The sequence below is a fragment of the Leucopleurus acutus genome, assembly GCF_964270905.1.
Source record: "Leucopleurus acutus genome assembly, chromosome: X".
Taxonomy (NCBI): Eukaryota; Metazoa; Chordata; class Mammalia; order Artiodactyla; family Delphinidae; genus Leucopleurus; species Leucopleurus acutus.
Window position 1 is genome coordinate 60,250,505 of NC_139148.1, and position 16,297 is coordinate 60,266,801.

At 34.8% G+C, this 16,297-nt stretch overlaps 1 protein-coding gene across 1 annotated transcript in view; it reads right to left on the reverse strand.

Annotated features, from left to right (window-relative positions):
• TEX11 (testis expressed 11) overlaps window positions 1–16,297 on the reverse strand; it is a gene marked incomplete at both ends in the record, with an annotated part of 339,328 nt that overhangs the window by 167,093 nt on the left and 155,938 nt on the right. The window contains 2 exons of the mRNA XM_082865110.1: window positions 698–783; window positions 2,965–3,116. Coding sequence (XP_082721236.1) covers window positions 698–783; window positions 2,965–3,116 — 238 coding nt within the window. The remainder of the gene's footprint in view (window positions 1–697; window positions 784–2,964; window positions 3,117–16,297) is intronic.

A 16,297-nucleotide genomic window follows, 5' to 3' on the forward strand; every position in this document is an offset into this window, starting at 1 on the left:
GCTCCATACCTCAATTTTTAAAGGAAATAAAACCCTCTTTCTTGCTCCTCATGTTAAAATAAATTATACTTTCCTATATCTTAATATCAGTGATGTCATTTCCCTACACTGTAAACTCCCAATGGGGATGAATCACATCTTAGTATCTTTATTTTTAGTTTATTTTTTAAAAAATAAATAAGTTACTTTATTTATTTTTGGCTGCAGTGAGTCTTTGTTGCTGCATGTGGGCTTTCTCTAGTTGCGGCGAGTGGGGGCTACTCTTCATTGTGGCGTGCGGGCTTCTCATTGTGGTGGCTTCTCTTGTTGCAGAGCACGGGCTCTAGGCACGTGGGCTCAGCAGTTGTGGCTCGTGGGCTCTAGAGTGCAGGCTCAGTAGTTGAGGAGCATGGGCTTAGTTGCTTCCGCGGCACGTGGGATTTTCCTGGACCAGGGATCAAACCCATGTCCCCTCCATCGGCAGGCGGATTCTTAACCACTGCGCCACCAGGGAAGTCCACATCTTAGAATTTTTAAATAAATTCTTGTCCAATGCACATTAAAATTCTACATTATAAATATTTAATAAATAGACAGTACCTAAGCAGAAAGAGATTATTAAAGTACTTAATGCTCTATGATTTTTATAGTGAATACATTGTTTTATTTGTTGGGGTGAAGAAAGAATATAAAGAATGAAAATAGATTATTCCCAAACCTGAAAACTTTGGGCAGCTTTTTTCCATAGAATGTTGTGTAAACAGCCTACTAATTCTGTTGTCAGTTGTCTTCCTGTTTGGTGACCTGAAAAAAAAAAAAAACCAAGTTCTAAAAACAAGAATCAAGATCTATTACATTAAATAAAGAGCACTAACTGTGCTCTTCAGAACCTATACTCTTTAAGTAATGGCTACAAACACAATCACATTCAGACAGGTTTTCATCATCAATTTTAGATTTACTAGCAAAATTGATTATGCAATACAATCAGAGTTTGCTAGAATCACTGTAGTAATTCACCCATCAATCTGTAATAGTTTTCCAGCCTAGTCTCTTTTTAACGTATTTTCTAAGTTCCAAATTTGATCATCATCTGGTGCCTTAATGTTATTATCAATGAACAGACAGCAATGCTAGAAATCATTAATAAGAAGTGTTTATACTATTACGTACTAACTAGATCAGATCAAGTTCCCAAGAAAGGCCAATTATACCTTAAAGCCTTTGTAAAATACTTTAAGACCACGTTTACACATAAACTCTATTACTTTAAATTGTAACTCATGTCTGATTGTTTCTGGTCTAGACATTTACAGGGTTCAAATACATTATCACACACTAAGGTGAAGTTTAAGCTATAATAGAATTCTATATCCCTTTCACTTCCACCCCTTTGGCACTATCAATTTCCATGAAAGTCTTGATTAGAAAACTGAGAGTCTCTGACCCCTCAGCAGACATAGTTTGTTCCACGACTTAGTTAAAAATACTCACATGAGAGTAAAAAGCCACATAAAGCTTGTGTGTTAAAATATTATCATACTTTGAAAGTGTAAGTGTATAATTAGATATAACAATATAACTTGGGTTAACTGTAATCTTAGAAAATTAGTTATTCTGGATAGCAAAGTTTTCTAGTTACCTGGCAGTTTACTTTCATTAAACATAAAATAATTTTTTATTTTAAAAAGTCTAAATCATTTAAAGTTCTTAATTTTTCTAAAAATTATGTTTTATGAATTATGTTTTTCTAAACATACATTCTAGTTTTCTGAAGCACAATTTAACTTTTGCTTGGCTATTCAAGGTCAACACTAACAACTATTGTATTTTACTGTACTGATAGTATATCATAATGATGCCTTCAGTAATTATTATGTAGTACAGATTATTATACTTTTTTAAATACTTGAAATTGTTTTATATAATTTATAAGGTTTTTCCCTCCCTTGTGATCGGGTTATCTGTATATTTCCCTGTAGGTCCTTTCTCCCTTTATAATATGCTACCATGAAAATGCTGAGGGTTGGAAAACCAGATAACCAAGCTTAACAACACTGGGTCTAAAAATAACTGGATTCTTAGTGAGGATATGGAGGAAGGGTGTCATCAGTAAAATACAGTTCATAGAATCTAGAGTTCAAAAGACCCTTAGAGATTATCTAGTCAAAAGATTTCCTTTAAAAAAATCAATGACTTTGTTTTTATAAAAACATGATACATACTTATAAAAATTCAAGCAATCTGGTAAAAAACAAAGAAAGCAATAAATCACCTAAACTGCCACCACTCAGAATAAATTCCAGTGTTAACATTAGTGACTATCATTCCAGTTATATCTCTATATATGTATAGAGTAGGAAAGACAGATCAGGGCAAGAATTTTCTAATAAAGGGATCATACTCTCTGTGTTCTTCAGGGTATAGGGTTCTACAGAGAGATGGGGGATTAATGGAATGCTGAGATCTGGCTCTACATCTCTGCTTTAACCACAGCAACTCTAGTCTATTTTATTGGGGACAGGGTTCATATACAATTGCATCACAAAAGGATGCTGCTGCTGCTGCTAAAAAGAAGTTAAAAAGTAGGAATGTAGTTCACAACCTTCATTTTATAGTTGGAAAAAGATCCAGAGATATTACTGACTTGCCTGAAGGTACACAGCTAATTTGAGATCAAACTGAAACATGAAATTAGGCTTATAATCTCACAATTTTCCATTACACATGAGGTTTAAGCTCAGAGGTTTGTCTGTTTTTGTTGATGTTTTGTTATCTTTGTTTAGCTTTCATTCTAGCTTGCCAAATATGTGGAATCTGGATAGGTGAGTTGTTATAGTCAAAGGGTATTAAGGAGAAAAAAAAAGGAAGTGAGAGAAAGGAAAAAATCTGTTGACCTGAGGATCTTGCTACTGTTCTGACCTCCATCTTAGAACTACATGCATATTAACACCTTTCTAAAACACCTGCAGAAATCCTACTGACCTATAATGATTTCTTCAATCTTCTCCGTGGCAAGCAATTCTTCCTTCCTTTGTAAAAGCATTTCAACATGGAACAGTAGAGCTTTACCAATATTTTCTGATGACTTAAAATGTTCACAGATAATCTTCAGGAAATAAGACCCAAGAGATTCTCTGTTCAATGAGACACAATTTTAAGTGGTGTGAATAAAATAACATTTTTAATTAACAAGGTGAAAGTTTGTTTGAGTATGAGCAAAACAGACAAGATAAAACTATATCTGAACTTAGTTAATATCATTAAATGTCTAAATAAGCCTATTGGTTAACAGTAAATAATTTAATTCAATTTGTTTAATTTATCAAGCCACAAACATTCTCTTTTTATGAACACATAGAGTCAGATAATCATTTCTCTACTAATATCTAATTGGTTCTTTTTCTCCAAAACTTATGTCAGTTTATAAATATTGGAACATGAGATCCATAAAGTGAAGATACATAAACTGACATTACAAATTTATCAGTCCCTGTTCATGAGAACTTTTATACTTTCTTAGCAACTTTCAAATATACCATACAGCACTGTTCACTATAGTCATCATGTACATTACATCCCCAGTATTTATTTATCTTATAACTGGAAGTTTCTACCTTTTGACCACCATTTCAAGTCATTATGCTGTATAGCTTAAATTTATACAGTGCTGAATGTCAATTATATCTCAATAAAACTGAAAGAAGAAAAAGAAATTTACCAATTCCCTCTGCCAACAATTCTTTTAAAAATTTATTTATGCTTATTACACAAATAATATACCAGTAGATAATGATTATTTTAAATGCAAACAGCTCATGGATTGGAAGACTTAATATTGTTAAGATGGCAATACTCCCAAAGTGATCTACAGATGTAATGTAATCCCTATGAAAATCCCACTGACATTTTTTGCAGAAATGAAAAACTCCATCCTAAAAATAAAACAGAATATCAAGGTACCCAGAAGAGCCAAAACAATCCTGAAACAGAAGAACAAAGCTGGAGGACTCATACTTCATGACATCAAAATTTACTACAAAGATACAGTAATCAAAATAATGTGGTACTGGCATAAAGACACAAATACACCAATGGAATAGAAGAGAGTCTAGAAATAAATTCTCACATATATGGTCAAATGATTTTCGACAAAGGTGCCAAGAGCATTCCATGGAGGAAAAAAAACCGTCTTGTCAATAAACGGTGCAGGGACAACTGGATATCCATAAGCAAAAGAATGAAATTGGACTTTTACCTTACACCATATACAAAAATGAACTCCAAACGGATCAAAGACCTAAATGGAAGAGCTAAAATATAAAACTTTTAGAAGAAAATATAAGGGAAAAATCTTTACAACACTGGATTTGGCAATGATTTCTTTGATATGACACCAAAAGCACAAGTAACAAAAGTAAAAATAAACTGGACTACGTCAAAATTTTAAAATTTTGTGTATAAAAGAACACAATCAACAGAGTTGAAAAGGCAACCTATGAAATGGGAGAAAATATTTGCAAATCATAGCCTGATACAGAGTTAATATCCAGATATATAAGGAACCCCTAAAACTCAACAATGAAAAATCAACTGACTTAAAAATGGGCAAAGGGCTTGAATAGACATTTTTCCAAAGAAGATTATACAACTGGCAAAAATCACATGAAATACTTCACATCACTAATCATTAGGGAAATGCAAATCAAAGCCACAATGAGATATACCTCACACCCATTAGGATGGCTACTGTCACAGAAACAAAAAATAACAAGTGTTGGCAAGAATGTGGGAATACTGGAAACCTGTGCATTGTTGCTGGGAATGCAAAATGGTGCAATTACTATGGAAAACAGTATGGTGATTCCTTTAAAAAATTAAAAACAGAATTTCCATATGATCTACTAATTCTACTTCTGGGTATAAACCCAAAATAACTGAACGCAGGGTCTCAAAGAAATATTTTTACACCCACTTGCATAGCAGTATTATTCACGATAGCCAAAAGGTGCAAGTAATACAAGTCTCCATCGATGGATGAATGGATTAAAAAAAATGCAGTATATACACACAGTGGAATGTTATTCAGCCTTTCAGAAGGAGGAAATTCTGACACATGCTACAACACTGATGAACCTTGAGGACACTATGCTAAATGAAATAGTAACAAAAGGAAAAATAGTGTATGATCTCACTAATATGAGGTACTTACAGTAGTCAAATTAATAGAGACGGCAAGTAGAACGGTGTATGCCAGGGACTGGGAAAGGGGAGAATAGGGACTTGCTGCTTAACGGGTGCAAAGTTTTAAATGTGCAAGACGAAAATAGCTCTGGAGTTTGGTTAACATACTTAACACTATGAATGTTAATTGTAACAAACTTAACAATGTGAATGTACTTAACACTGATGAACTATACACTTAAAAACAGTTAACATGGTATGTTTTATGCTTTGTGTATTTTACCACAATTTAAAACTTCAAAAACATTTTAATTAAAAAATGAAAATATCACAAATCGGTGTTGAGCTTTTCTGCATCTACTGAAATGATCATATGGTTTTTATTCTTCAATTTGTTAATGTGGTGTATCACACTGATTGATTTGCATATACTGACGAATCCTTGCATCCCTGAGATAAATCCCACTTGATCAAGGTGTATGATCCTTTTAATGTGTTGTTGGATTCAGTGTGCTAGTATTTTGTTGAGGATTTTAGCATCTCTATTCATCAGTGATACTGGCCTGTAATTTCCATTTTTGGGGATATCTTTGTCTCATTTTGGTATCAGGGTGATGGTGGCCTCATAAAATGAGCTTGGGAGTGTTCCTTCCTCTGCAAATTTTTGGAAGAGTTTCAGAAGAGTAGGTGTTAACTCTTCTATAAATGTCTCATGGAATTCGCCTGTGAAGCCATCTGATCTTGGACTTTTGTTTAAGACTTTTAATCACAGCTTCAATTTCAGTACTTGTGACTGGTCTGTTCATATTTTCTATTTCTTCCTGGCTCAGACCTGGACGGTTGTATCTTTCTAAGAATTTGTCCATTTCTTCTGGTTGTCCATTTTATTGGCATATAGTTGCTTGTAGTAATCTCTCATGATCCTTTGTATTTCTGTGGTATCTGTTATAACATTTCCTTTTTCATTTCTAATTTTATTGATTTAATTCCTCTCCCTCTTTTTCTTGATGAGTCCAGCTAAAGGTTTAGAAATTTTGTTCATCTTCTCAAAGAACCAGCTTTCAGTTTCATTAATCTTTGCTGTTATTGTCTTCACCTCTATTTCATTTATTTCTGCTATGATCTTTATGATTTCTTTCCTTCTACTAACTTTGGGTTTTGTTTGTCTTCTTTCTCTGGTTGCTATAGGTGTGAAGACAGGTGGTTTATTTGAGATTTTTCTTGTTTCTTGAAGTAAGATTGTATTGCTATAAACTTCTCTCTTAGAACTGCTTTTGCAGTGTCCTATAGGTTTTGGATTGCTGTGTTTTCATTGTTGTTTGTCTCTAGGTATTTTTTGATATCCTCTTTGATTTCTTTCTTCAGTGATCCATTGAATACGCAGTAACATATTGTTAGCCTCCATGGGTTTGTGGTTTTTCACAGTTTTTTTTCCTGTAATTGATTTCTAATCTCATAGTGTTGTCCAGAAAGTGGGCTTAGAGGGAACCCACCTCAACATAATAAAGGACATACATGACAAATGTACAGCTAACATAATACTCAATGGTAAAAAGCTGAAAGCATTTCCTCTAAGATCAGTAATAAGGAGGTCCACTCTTGCCACTTCTATTCAACATAGTTTTGGAAGTCCTAGCCATGGCTATCAGAGAAGAAGAAGAAATAAAAGGAATCTAAATTGGAAAAGAAGAAGTAAAACTGTCACTGTTTGCAGATGACATGATACTATACATAGAAAAATCCTAAAGATGCTACTAGAAAACTACTAGAGTTCATTAATGAATTTGGCAAAGTTTCACAATAGAAAACTCATACACAGAAATCTCTTGCATTCCTATACACTAACAGTGAAAGATCAGAAAGAGAAATTAAGGAAACAACCCCATTTACCACTGCAACAAAAAGAATAAAATACCTATGAATAAACGTACTTAAAGAGGCAAAAGACCTGTACTCAGAAAACTATAAGATACTGATGAAAGAAATCAAGGTGACACAGATGGAGAAATATACCATGTTCTTGGATTGGAAGAATAACATTGTGAAAATGACTCTACTACCCAAAGCAATCTACAGATTCAATGCAATCCCTATCAAACTACCAATGGCATTTTTCACAGAAAGAGAACAAAAAATTTCACAATTTGTTGGAAACACAAAAGACCCCAAAGAGCCAAAGCAATCTTGAGAAAGAAAAACGGAGCTAGAGGAATCAGGCTCCCCGACTTCACACTACACTACAAAGCTACAGTAATCAAGACAGTATGGTACTGGCACAAAAACAGAGATATAAATTAATGGAATAGGATAAAAGTCCAGAGATAAATCCATGCACTTATGGTCACCAAATCTATGAAAGAGGAGATAAGAATATACAATGGAGAAAAGACAGTCTCTCCAATAAGTGGTGCTGGGAAAACTGGACAGCTATATGTAAAAGAATGAAATTAGAACACTTGCTAACACCGTACACAAAAATAAAATCAAAATGGATTAAAGACCTAAATGTAAGGCTGGATACTATAAAATTCTTAGAGGAAAACATAGGCAGAAGACTCTTTGACATAAATAGTAGCAAGATCTTTTTTGATCCACCTCCTAGAGTAATGAAAATAAAAACAAAAATAAACAAATGTGATCTTATTAAACTTAAAAGCTTTTGCACAGCAAAGGAAACCATAAACAAAACGAAAAGACAACCCTCAGAATGGGAGAAAATATTTGAAAACAAAGCAACTGACAAGGGATTCATCTCCAAAATATACAAACAGCTCACACAGCTCAACATAAGAAAAACAAACTACCCAATCAAAAAATGGGTGGAAGATCTAAATAGACATTTCTCCAAGTAAAACATACAGATGGCTAAAAACCACATGAAAAGATGCTCAACATCACTAATTATTAGAAAAATGAAAATCAAAACTACAATGAGGTATCACCTCACACCAGTCCAAATGGCCATCATCAAAAAGTCTACAAGTAATAAATGCTGGAGAGGATGTGCCTAAAAGGGAACCCTCCTACACTGCTAGTGGGAATGTAAACTGGTACAGCCACTATGGAGAACAGTATGGAGGATCCTTAAAAAACAGAAAACAGAGCTACCATATGATCCAGCAATCCCACTCCTGGGCATATAACCTGAGAAAACCATAATTCAAAAAGAGTCACGTAAGGCTTCCCTGGTGGTGCAGTGGTTGAGAGTCTGCCTGCCGATGCAGGGGACATGGGTTCGTGCCCTGGTCCGGGAGGATCCCATGTGCCGCGGAGCAGCTGGGCCCATGAGCCATGGCCGCTGAGCCTGCACATCCGGAGCCTGTGCTCCGCAACGGGAGAAAGCACAGCAGTGAGAGGCCCGCATACCGCAAAAAAAAAAAAAAAAGAGTCATGTACCACAATGTTCAAATAAAAAAGAGTCACGTACCACAATGTTCACTGCAGCACTATTTACAATAGCCAGGACATGGAAGCAATCTAACTGCCCACTGACAGATAAATGGATAAAGAAGATGTGGTACATATATATAATGGAATATTACTCAGCCATAAAAAGAAACAAAATTGAGTTATTTGTAATGAGGTGGATAGACCTAGAGTGTGTCATACAGAGTGAAGTAAGTCAGAAAGAGAAAAAACAATACCATATGCTAACACATATATATGGAATCTAAAAAAACAAACAAACATCATTTTGAAGAACCTAGAGGCGGGATAGGAATAAAGATGCAGATGTAGAGAATGGACTTGAGGACTCGGGGAGGGGAAGGGGAAGCTGGGATGAAGTGAGAGATTGGCATGGATATATAGAGACTACCTAATGTAAAACAGATAGCTAGTGGGAAACAGCTGCATAGCACAGGGAGATCAGCTCAGTGCTCTGTGCCCACCTAGAGGAGTGGGATAGGTAGGGTGGGAGGGAGATGCAAGAAGGAGGAGATATGGGGATGTATGTATACATATAGCTGATTCACTTTGTTATACAGCAGAAACTAACACACCATTGTAAAGCAATTATACTCCAATAAAGATGTTAAAACAAAAACCTGCCAGATATGTAATCAAGCTTTATTATTAACTGAATGATAGTACAAGCATGCTAACATAGTACAAACCTGTAAAAAATAGAAGCTATATTTTAAATTTGAAATCTAAAAATATAAACACTTAATTTATCAAATTTTCCTTTTGAAACTGATTATCTTCTTGATTTGGAAACAGAAAACTGAAACTTTTTCTTCTACACCAATATGTCAATGTCCATGCATACTGATAGGGAAGAAGTAGATACCTAAATGGAAATTTGGATAATGTTATCAATAAGAAAGTAGATGAATGAGTGATGACTGACCAAAAGCAGTAAATGTCTACTACATCTGATATTCCATATTTGTCTAATTAGAATTTTGTACCACAGTATAGTGAAGGTCAATTTGTAGTTCTTTATTCACATTAGTAATATTACTTGAGAAAGGCAAAATAAACAATATTTTTCACTATTATAATGTTGGAAATCAGAAAACATATTCTTAAGAATTCAATCTTCAAGTCTAAAACTTTGAGTATGTAGTTCAGGTAATCACTTCCATCTTTGGAAATCAATTTCAGCATAGAAAAGTGAGTCAGATTAGTCCCTGCTAAATGAGTTTCCCAAAGAAACGACTTCCCTAAGAACATGTGAATTTAAACTTACATTCATTTACTTACTGCATTTGTAGAGAGATTCAGAGTGTTTACATGAGTTGTCATATTCACCACAGAGGTCAAGTCTTTGAGCTGAGGCAGGGGTGTTTCCCATAGATGACATAAGTTTAATTCTTTCAACAGTTCAAAAAGATCTCTTTAGCACCTGTCATGAATGCTGTGCTGCATCACCCAGATTTTCCCTTCAACACTAAAATATTTATTTCCAGGTTGCTCTTTAGGAATTACCTAGGCTGAAGAGAGCTACCTCATCCAAGGTTATGCTCCCTTCCCAAGGCAGCTGGCATCCAATGACTAGTAAACACTGGGCTAGACCTGGTTTTCTCACCCTAACTGAGGACAATTCTGAATGGCCATCCCAGCTTCAGAGCATCCCATGGGATAAAGCTGAAGCCTTATGGTGACTTTACATCAGCCCAACTTCTCCCTTTACCTAGCCCTGCCTCCTTTCCTTTCCCTCATAGGTGTTGATCCTGAGACCACCCCTTAATAAATTATCTGTACACTAATCTCCATCTTTAAAATCCACTTCTAGGGTAACCCAACATGTGACAGCACCACATCCAACTAAGCCCCTTAAGTTCCAAGAAGTAGAGGCAACTACTCTACTGTGCATCAAATTCACCCAGCAAAGCAATAATCTCTTTTGAAGCCACAGAAGAATATCCAGCATACATGTGTTATTACTACATCCACATGTTTCATTTTTAGCTTTTTAGCACAGTGTTTCCTGGTAAATTATACAATTAATAGACTTGTCTTATATTCTTAAAAAATACTTCCACCTTGAATTTAAGTTCCAAATCAAGATTTATCCTAATAACTAACCATTGCAGAAATATCTCCTGTAGTCACACACAAATTGTTTTGATCAATCTACATTAAACTTATACGACACAGGTACTAATGTTCAAAAGTTCTGTCTTATCAAAATTTTCATTGACACCACAATATACTTTACTGTGCAGTATTACATATGTCCATGCAACAGAAATACCACAAATAACTCTTTTAAAGCAACCTGTCTAATAAATTATCAGTCATACCTTCAACATGCCAAACAACAGCATTTCTGGTTAGATTTACACCTGAAACTTAAGAATACATTTTATGACTCACTCAGTAGACGCACTTTTGTAAACTTGTCATCTTTAAAAGGGTTTAATGCCTGGGCAATTGTTTTCCTTAATATAAAACTATATAACTGCATTTTACAATAGGATAGCTTATTTTATTAACTTTCCAAAATAAACCTGGTTGAAATTTCAGTCCTGTTATTGAATTTGATAAGTTTTCATTACATTGCTTTTGTGTATACTAGCCACAGTTTCTACTTTATTTCATTTCATAATGAGCTATTAAGTTGTACTCATTTGATACCAACACACTTCTTTGCATATTAAACACAGGAATATTTTTTAATTTCCTTTCAGTCTAGCTTTCATTCCCTCACTTTTGATAGAGATGTGGATGCCATGGACATTTATTTTCCTCTTATATCTGCTATAAGAGTAATGACACAAAGAAGATGATAAATGACAACCTGACACACAGGATATGGGAGAAAATAAGGCATTGTGGGGACTATGTCAAACTGGAGAATACATGTCCCACGTCTGAAGGTAACAACTGCCACTTGGTTCCAACTGATTATTGCTTAGTGGGAATATTAACCAAGTGTTTCCAGATTTTTTTCAAGTTTTTCAAGAGAACTCAAAAATCCAAATTTTTATGTGAAATTGTTAAATGCTGGCAATTAATGCATCCCTATGCAACACATCTGTGGTCATACCCAGGTCATAGGTCCACTGATTTGCAAACTCACTCTTATGTGATAAATTCCTTTTGAATGTAGTATTGGGGGGATAAGTTTCTCAGTCTTGAAGTCTGGAAAATTCAGAAACTGTAGAAATTAAACAAGCCTTAAGCAACCAATGAATCAAAGAAGAAATCACAAGGGAGATTAGAAAATACTTAGGGAAGAATAAAAATGGAAACACAACATACCAAGACTTATGGGACACAGAAAAAGCAGCGCTATGGGAGAAATTTATAACTATAAAAGCTTACATTAAAACAAGAAAAGTCTCAAATCAACCACCTAACTTTAGAACTTAGGGAATGAGGAGAAGAACTAACCCAAAAGCTAGCAGAAGGGAGGAAATAATAAAATTAGAGCAGAAATAAATGAAATAGAGGCCAGAAAAAAACAATAAAATACTCAATGAAACTAAGAGTTGGGTTTTTTAAATGATAAAACTGACAAACCTTTAGCTAGATAGTTAACTAAGAAAAAAAGCAAGAAGACTCAAATAAATAAAATCAGAGATGAAAGAGGAGACATTAGGACTGATGCCACAGAAATCAAAAGGATTATAAAAGACCACTACCAAAACTTATACACTAATAAATTAGATAATCTAGAAGAAATAAATGCATGAATTCCTAGAAATATATCATGTACCAAGCCTGAATCATGAAGAAATAGAAAACCTGACAGACGTATAACTAGTAAAGAGATTGAAGCAGTAATCAAAAACCTTCTAACATAGAAAAGCCCAGGATCTGATGGCTTCACTCATAAATTCTACCAAATATTTAAAGAAAAATTAATGGCAATTCTTCTCAAACTCTTCCAAAAAATTGAAGAGGAAGGAACACTTCCATACTTATTTTATGATGCCAGCATTACCCTGATACAAAAACAGAAAAAGACACTATGAGAAAAGAAAACAACAGGCCAATATCACTGATGAATATAGTGTAAAAATCCTCAACAAAATACCACCAAACCAAATTCAACAGCATATTAAAAAGATCATACACCATGACCAAGTGGGACTTATTCCTGGGATGTAAAGATGGTTCAAAATACAAAAATCAGTAAATGTTATATACCACATTAACAGGATGAAAGATAAAAATCACATGATCATCTCAACAAATGCAGAAGAATCATCTGAAAAATTCAACACCCTTTCATAATAAACACACACAACAAGCTAAGGGTAGGAAACTACCTCAACATAATAAAAGCCATATGTGGAAATTCCCTGGTGGTCCAGTGGTAAAGAATCCGCCTTCCAATGCAGGGAACACAGGTTCAACCCCTGGTCAGTGAACTAAGATCCCACGTGCCACAGGGCAACTAAGCCCACGTGCCACAACTACTGAGCTCGCACACCTCAACGAGAGAGCCCACGTGCCACAAACTACAGAGCCCATGAGCTCTGAAGCCCGCACTAGAGACAGAAAAACCCGCACCCCACAACTAGAGAGAAGCTCTGCACACCACAACAAACTGCCCATGTGCCGCAACAAAAGGATCTCGCGTGCCTCAACGCAGATCCTGCATGCCACAACTAAGACCCAATGCAGCCAAGAAAGAAAGAGAGAGAAAGGGAGGGAGGGAGGGAGGGAGGGAGGGAGGGAGGAAGGAAGGAAGGAAGGAAGGAAATAAACTTTTTTTTAAAAAGCCATATTGGAAAAACCCATAGTGAACATCATACTCAACAGTGAAAGGCTGAAACTTTTTCCTCTAAGATCAGGAACAAGGCAAGGAGGCCTGCCTTAGCCACTTTTGTTCAACATAGTATTGGACATCCTAGCCAGAGAAATAAAGCAAGGAAAAGAAATAAAAGCCATCCATTCAAATTGGAAGGGAAGAAGTAAAATTATCTTTGTTCATAGATGATTATGATCTTATATGTAAAAAACCCTAAAGATTCCACAAAAAAACCTATTAAAACTACTAAGTGAATTCAACGAAGTAGCAGGACACAAAGTCAACATGCAAAAATCAGTTGCATTTCTATATACAGATGATAAACAATCTGAAAAGAAAATTAAGAAAACAATTTCATATACAATAGCATAAAAAATACTTAAGCATTAACTTAACCAAGGAAGTGAAGGACTTGTATGATAAAATCTGCAAGACATTTCTAAACAAAATTAGAGGACACATAAATAAAAGGAAAGAAATTCCACGTTCATGAATTGGAAGACAGTATTGTTAAGATGCCAATACTATCCAAAGTGATCTACAGATTAAATGAAGTCCCTATCAAAATCCCAATGATTTTTTTGAAGAAATAGAACAATTCATCCTAAAATTCATATGTAATCTCAAGGAACTGTGAAGAATCAAAATGATTCTGAAAAAGAACAAAGCTGGAGAACTCATATTAACTGATTTCAAGACTTACTACAAAATAACAGTTTAAAAAAAAAGCAATGGAAGAGAACAGAATACACAGAAATAAACTCACATACATATTCAAATGATTTTTGACAAGAGTGCCAAGACCATTCAATGGGGAAAAGACAGTCTTCTCAACAAATGATACTGAGAAAACCAGTATCACATGCAAAAGAATGAAGTTGGACCCTTACTTTACACCATGTACAAAAATTAACTCAAAATAGATTCACGACCTAAATGTTAAGACCTAAAACTATAAAACTCCTAGAAGAAAACAAAGGGGAAAATCTTCATGTCATTGGATTTGTTAATGATTTCTTAGATATGACAACAAAAGAACAGGAAACAAACAAAACCCACAAATTGGATTTTATGAAAAATTTTAAGTATTTTGCATCAGAAGGCACTATCAATAGAGTAAAAAGGCAACCCAAAGAATGGAAGAAAATATTTGCAAATGATTTATATGATAAGGGATTGATATCCAGAATACATAGAGAACTCCTAAAACTCAACATTAAACACCAAACGACTTGATTAAAAAACAGGCAGAGGACTAAAACAGACATTTCTCCAAAGAAGATATGCAAATGGCCAAAAATGACATGAAAAGATGGTCAACATGACTAGTCATTAAGGAAATGCAAATCAAAACTACATGATACCACCTCACACTCATTAGGATGGCTACTAATATATTTTTTTTAAAAAGTTGATGAGAATGTAGAGAAATTAGAACTCTAGTGTACTGCTAGTGGGAATGCAAAATGGTACATCCACTGTGAAAACAGTATGACAGTTCCTCAAAAAATTAAAAATAGAATTACATTATCCAGCAGTTCCACTTCTGGGCATATAACCAAAAGAATCGAAAGCATGTTCTCAAAGAAATATTTTTACACCCACATTCACAGCAGCATTAGTCATAATAGCTAAAACATGGAAGTTTTATCTTCCATCTGTAAGTAAATGGATAAGCAAAATGTGGTATATACACACAATGGAATATTCTTAAGCCTTAGAATGGAACAAAATTCTGACACATGCTACAACATGGGTGAAACTCGAGGACATTATGTTAAGTGAAATGAGTCAGTCACAAAAAGACAAATACTGTATGATTCCACTTAAATAACGTACCTAGAGTAGTCAAATTCATAGAGATGAAAAGTAGAATGGTGGTTGCCAAGGACTGGGAGAAGTGGGGAACAGAGAATTTATTGTTTAATGGGTAAAGAGTTTCAGTTTTGCAAGATGAAAAGAGTTCTGGAGATGGACTGTGGTGATGTTTGCAGAATATGAATGTACTCGTTACCAATGAAGTGTACACTTTATGATTAGTATAGTAAGTTATGTGTATTTTACCACAATAAAAGAAACTGGGAAAGAGTTTTATTGGGACACAGCCACCCACATTTGTTTATATATTGTCTATGGCTGCTTTTGCACTATAATGGCAGAGTTGAAGAGTTGTGACAGAAACTCTGTGGCCCGCAAATCTAAAATATATACTATCTTGTCCTTTAAGAAAAAGTGTGCTAATCCGAATTAAATGAAGACAGGTGGGCATGCCTACCAAATCTGAGGATGACATAAACTGGGAGGAGTAGTTAATATACTGTGTGACAGAATCAAAATTCACAAAAATCAGAACTGAAAAAGAATAAGCTGTAACAATCAGGTTGAAACTTAACAGCTTATGAAATATGTATGAGATAACAGAAAATATATGTTGGTCTCTGCCCCCGATTCTTAGAACTGAGCCTCTACAGCCCTTATAATTTCCTAAAGTGATAAGAACACTAGGAGCATTGTTAAAATGTCCATACTGCCCAAAGCAATCTACAGATTTAATGCAATCCCTATCAAAATACCCGTGACATTTTTCACAGAACTAGAACAAAAAATCCTAAAATTTATATGGAACCACAAAAGACTGCAAACAGTCAAAACAATCTTGAGAAAAAAGAATAAAGTTGGAGGTATCACACTCCCTGACTTCAGGCTATACTACAAAGCTACAGTAATCGAAACAGTATGGTATTGGCACAAACAGACACACAGATCAATGCAACAGAATAGACAGCCCAGAAATAAACCCACGCACCTATGGTCAATTAATCTACAACAAAGGAGGCAAAAATATACAACAGAGAAAAGACAGTCTCTTCAACAACTGGTGCTGGGAAAACTGGATAGCTTACATGTAAAAGAATGGAATTAGAA